At 34.8% G+C, this 5,983-nt stretch overlaps 1 protein-coding gene across 1 annotated transcript in view; it reads right to left on the bottom strand.

Annotated features, from left to right (window-relative positions):
• LOC107677381 (ubiquitin-conjugating enzyme E2 D2-like) overlaps nucleotides 1-629 on the bottom strand; it is an 8,182-nt gene extending 7,553 nt beyond the window's left edge. The window contains exon 1 of the mRNA XM_016472264.1: nucleotides 311-629. Coding sequence (XP_016327750.1) covers nucleotides 311-334 — 24 coding nt within the window. The 5' untranslated portion in view covers nucleotides 335-629. The remainder of the gene's footprint in view (nucleotides 1-310) is intronic.
• Between the last annotated feature and the right edge of the window lie 5,354 nt (nucleotides 630-5,983).

Here is a 5,983-nt window from a genome sequence, read left to right as displayed (position 1 = left end):
ATAAAAGTAGATAGGTAGATAGGTAGATAGAAAGATAGATAGATAGATAGATAGATAGATAGATAGATAATTGAATAACAATGTCAGCATTGGACTTTTAAGGAAACAATAATACAACAAACAACATTAAAATGAACAACAACAACAATAATAATAATAATAATAATAAAAACAAAAACAGCCAAGCTTCATAACCAAGCTTGCTATCCTCATAGCATTTGCTAACGTCTATATCTTTTACATATCAAGCAAAACCCCAAAGGGTTTAGGTAGCGAATTTTAAAAAATAACATAAAATATCACGTTTTACCTTATGAATTCGTTTTAATGCCATTTTGTGTGTGTAATGGGCTCCTAAGGCCGAGGAAAGAGATTTATCCGGCTAGCTGCGGTTAGCAATGCTCGCTAGCCAGACAATAAAGATCCAACAGAAACCCGACGAGTCCGAAGCGGAAACGAACAAAATAAGCCGTTAAAATGGACCAACAGAATCCCAGCTGTCCGACAGATAATAATCCCGACGAGAATGAACGTTATATTGAGTATGAACGGAAAGGCCTGCGTTTCAACACTGAACACTTGTATGTCTCTCTCTCTCTCTCTCTCTCTCTCTCTCTCTCTCTCTCTCTCTCTTTTTTCAAAAATAATATTATCTCTTGTCTCATTCTTCAATAAAAGTTCAATTAAAGCCACAAGTACTGACTCATAAATTCAAAATATCTCATTCACACAATGTTTCGAACATACCTTTGTTAGGCTACTTTTTAATTATCACAGATTAAATGTCTATTTTAAGACACGAATTCTAAATCGAGGAACTGTATTTATCTTACCTGAAATTCTTGCCTGGAAAAACATTTGCGTGATAATAATAACGCCCGGATCGTTATCTTGCTGTAGGCTATCCTACAGACAAATAGCCTAAATATATAGCCTAAATTAAACAGTACTGTTTAAAAATGTTTTCTCATTAAAATGTATTGATCACTTTCCCAACATTCCAGATTTTCAAGAAATTGGTCTAGCCTATATTTCTGCAAACACTGAAAACGTGTTCAGTAGCGTTTTTTTTAAAAACATTATAAACGCACTAACCCAAAAATGAGTCTCAGCGTCTATTACTGTTGTAAAATACAACACTACCATCTAGTGGTAAAAACAGACATTGCACATTGCCGATGTGCTTGTTCAGCGATAAATGTTCTATAATTGCGGACAGTGTATTCCGTTTGATTACACACTTATTTAGACCATGTCTGGCATGTGCACCCACTCAGTGCCTGGCAGGGGGCATGAAAAATACAAAAATCAAAATACAGTACAAAAATATTTCAGAAAATATGTTGTAACTAGTGATAATTTTACCATTGTCATTTATAATTATGAATAGGCCTAAATAAAATAACGTATTTTGTGTGGTCTGTTAAAAAGTGATGTATTAATATATAAATTTTTGTTATATTACACACTTTATTTAGTTAAAACCGCTTAAAACTATGACCTTTTGCGCTAATTTATTTATTTATTCATTCATTTGACCTGGAAAACCAATTTGTGTATGCTCTGGATTTATTTATGTTTACATCTCTGTATGAGATTCTGTAAATTCAGTAACATTAAAAATGATCTTCTCTTCGATGTTTTAGCGGCAAGATTTTCAATAAAATCCAGGTACTTTGGATACTACAGCAGTTTTGTTCCTTGGTGTTGGACGAATGTGGATAGAATATAGCTACTTTAGTTTATTTGGATAAAAAGAACAATTGTGGACGAGTGTCTAACAAATCCGAGGCATTTAGACTGAATACTTTTAGTTAATTCTGACCAAAAACAACATTACTTTTATAGATTTGAAACCCACTGTCATACTAAATTGAATGAATTAACTTTTGGTAGCTTTAAAAATCCTGGGGAAGTATGCCCAGACGTGCTAAAACCATCGACTGTATAAAATCCCTAAAACAGGCTTAGCCTTCCTATCGTTGAGTCTCTAGTGACGTCCCTGTTTTTGGGGCAGTAACCATATTAACTTTTCCAAAACATACAGGCTTTCCTCTCAAAAACGCAGAGCAACATTTCGGACACTACTGTTTGAAAAACGTGTGAACGGTTACGCCGGCAACGAGCTGCGCGTGCTTACCACGTGACCCGACGCGTCACGCCTGCGCTAGCAGTCACAAGATGGCGGAGAGTGCGGAACTAAAGGTAAAACGCTGCGCTCAATTTCCATTCGGATAGTGTGCAGGGAGATCTTATTGTACCGTTAGAAGTACGCGTACTACTTACTTGCTGTATTAAGGGGCCGTTATAATGCATTTAACCTCTGTTCTCGTGGCTAAAGTTGCACGAGAGATGATTTTGCAGTGGAGGTGTTGTAGAAAGCTTCCAGCGTGTTATTGTTGATGTAGAGGGAGCTGTATGACCACCGCTCTCCTCAGGGGAATTACTAACTTTAACTCTTTCTCCCTGTAAACTCACGTTAAGAGTGTCTGCTGAAAATCAGTCTCAGACGCAGGCTGTTTTGAAATATGCTGTTAGGAGACCGTCTGTGTGTATTTTGATGGTTTGTGTGTGATGTAGTCGCCGTACTTGTGGCTCTCTCTCTCTCTCTCTTTTTACAAAATGTCCTCTTTCTCACTCCCTCTATCTGCCCTGACGTCTATGCACAGCATCAGTTTACGGAAATGTTGTGTTAAATGCTGGAAGCAATGACTAGCATTGAGGAAAAGACATTACGAAACAGTCCTACAAAATAGCCTATGAGGATTTGTGCCATGGGTTTCTGTTATTTTAGTTGCCGGTGCTGCCTAGTTTCTACCTAGAGAGCAAGTCAAATTCACATGTATTGTACCGCAGGAACAATTTCATCTTGGGAATTTAAATTTATAATGACCTAAATGATGTGCTGTAACTCCGCTATAAAAAAATATTACACATTAGGAATAGTTCACCCAAAAATTTAAATTAGTTGAAATTTTGTTGAAACCACTTGCTCATCAGTGGATCCTCTTCAGTGAATAGGTGCCATCAGAAGTATTTCACGACTACTGTCGATCAATCAACTTATTTTAAAGGGAAAATATGCATGTTTGTAGGAAACAAGTGCATCACTAAGACAATTTTAACTTCAAACTGCTGCTTGCTTCTAACTAAAATATGGATCCTCTAATATTGCTGTCTCCAGTAAAAAGGTCGTCTTGGCTGAATCAGGAGAGAAATATGCACAGATCACTCTTTATAATGAAAACATTCAAAACCGTTTTAAACAAATATGTTGATGGATTGATGGATGAAAGGACAACAGAAGATGGGCTTTTTCGCCGAGGAAGCATTATTATGTATTAGTATTTTGGCCAGAAGTTGAATTTTAAAAGTTTAAAGTTACAAAAATGTGTATCTTACAACCACGCAGCTTTTAACATCACAAGACATTCATTGATGGACTAATCATATATATAATTTTGATGTTTTTATCAGCTGTTTGGACTCTCATTCTGACGGCACCCATTCACAGCAAAGGATCCATTGTTGAGCAAGTGAGGTTATGCCACATTTCTCCAAATCTTCTCAAATTAAGAAATCTACATCTTGGCTGAACTGAGGGTATGGGTACATTTTAATTTTTATGTGAACTGTTCCTTTAAAAACAGTAGAATAATTACATCCTCCTCTTCTGTTATCTTTAGCTTTAAATGAAAATTGCATTCATCTTTTTTAATCAAATTGAAAGCTTTTTGCATGCTTTCATAATATAGGCATATTTGATGGACTAATCATATATATAATTTTGATGTTTTTATCAGCTGTTTGGACTCTCATTCTGACGGCACCCATTCACAGCAAAGGATCCATTGTTGAGCAAGTGAGGTTATGCCACATTTCTCCAAATCTTCTCAAATTAAGAAATCTACATCTTGGCTGAACTGAGGGTATGGGTACATTTTAATTTTTATGTGAACTGCTCCTTTAAAAACAGTAGAATAATTACATCCTCCTCTTCTGTTATCTTTAGCTTTAAATGAAAATTGCATTCATCTTTTTGAATCAAATTGAAAGCTTTTTGCATGCTTTCATAATATAGGCATATAGCCTACACCACTTGGCCTAAACATTAATGAAAAACGACTCATTTTTGCATTTAGGTGTTTACAAAAACAGAAAACTAATTAAAGACTAAATGAATTATAATATATATATATATATATATATATATAGTATATTAGGCCTATATTTTTCTTTCGGTAGCAGCATTCGTGGCCGCTTTATTTACTGTATTAGTTAACTTTATTAGTTTTAGTGTTTTGCGTAAATTTGCCATTTTTCTTTCGTTCTGTGCCAAGTAGGCAGTAACGGCGTTACACCGGGGCTAGGGGGGCGGCTATAGCCCCGTCAGAATTTTGAATAGCCCCGTCAACACTACTGCAAACATACATACCAATATGATACTCTGTACCATAACTTTTTACCCAAGGGGTTGTGTCAACATCAGAATAAATTGATATGTTGAGTTCTCTGCTTAAAACATCACCACCTTGTAAATCATTAACCAGCTCAGGTTTCATTGGTCCATATTGAAGCCTCTCAAAGTTAAAAGTTTCCCAGTGCAAAGCCATGTGTGATTGATGCATTTTAACCAACGTTTTTGTAAGGTTTTTAAAATTTTTAATTGATTGTTTAAAAAAATGACGTTTAGCCTCGAATCTCATACACCAGACGTGTATAAGCGGACCAATTTTACGAATACACCTGGGGTAATGGATCATAAAATGGTGTTTTGGCAATAAATTTTTATCTGGAAACAGGGTTTTAAATAAAGTGTGGTGATCATGAATCAAATGTTTAAGGTAGTATGTCATACCATTAGTTAATCGGGGAGAGAAAACAATGTTTACAATCCGAATAAGAAGTAAAAGCAAATTCCATACAGGACCATTTTTTGTCACAACATCTCCAAAAATAAGCGGAGTACTGCGTAACAAGCCCCATGCCTGAACTGCATTCAAACCAAGATCTTTACTGTCATCCATTTTAAGCCCACTTGGCCTGTTTTTTCTTTCAAGGTAACCGTAATTAAAACTTTGAACTCGTTCACTCAACTCTTTAACAGACAACAAATTTTTAACCAAATGCTGATAAACAAGTTTCAGTTCATACTGCACCACATGCACTTTATTAGTTTTCATAGCCTTTAATATATTGTTTCGTTGGACAACATTGGACAGTATGTAAAATATATACTGTATATTAAATACATATAAAAAAATAAAAAAAATCCAAATACAAAAACACCAAGATATATACCGTATATAGCAAATCGGCCAAATAACAGAGATATGAAATTTTGCCCATATCGCCCAGCCCTATAACTGAAAGCAACTTGCACTGACATGTCTTAAAATATATCAGTGCCATTGTTTTGTCTCAAGATACACACCAGTAATGTTTTTTTTTCTAAGGCACGTTTAAGCTACTTAGATGTACTAATTAAACTAAGGCCTAATCCTGGATAATCTAAGCCCTGTCTTATATTAGTTTATTTAAAATTATTAACATGCAATTGTTTTAATACATTTTTTTCATGTGTATTAAAAAAAAAAAAAAAAGTACTTAATTACATATGGAATTAAATTTTAAAGTGTTATTAATAAGACTAAATAAGAAAAAAAGATATAGTTTTGGAATCTTACTGCGACTCCCAGAATCGGAATCGAATCGTGCTGTGCCTAAAGATTCCCACCCCTTCAATGATTTATTGCTTGTCTTTGCTGAATAATACAGAAGATAAAGAGCTTAAAAAATAATCGCATATTAAATCGCAATCGCAATATTGGTAAAAATAATCGCAATTAGATTATTTTCCAAAATCGTTCAGCCCTAGTTTGTATGGACTCACTAACTTTAACGTTAACTAGTTTTAGCCAGAGATACCTTGCTAAAGCACAAGATGACATTAACGTTCTGCTTGAGCAGATGAAAATTGTAA

This window comes from Sinocyclocheilus anshuiensis, unplaced genomic scaffold (assembly GCF_001515605.1).
Source record: "Sinocyclocheilus anshuiensis isolate Anshui unplaced genomic scaffold, SAMN03320099.WGS_v1.1 scaffold352, whole genome shotgun sequence".
In the NCBI taxonomy this organism is placed as follows: Eukaryota; Metazoa; Chordata; class Actinopteri; order Cypriniformes; family Cyprinidae; genus Sinocyclocheilus; species Sinocyclocheilus anshuiensis.
Note: the sequence above shows the minus strand (reverse complement) of the source record. Positions and strands in the feature narration are given on the sequence as shown.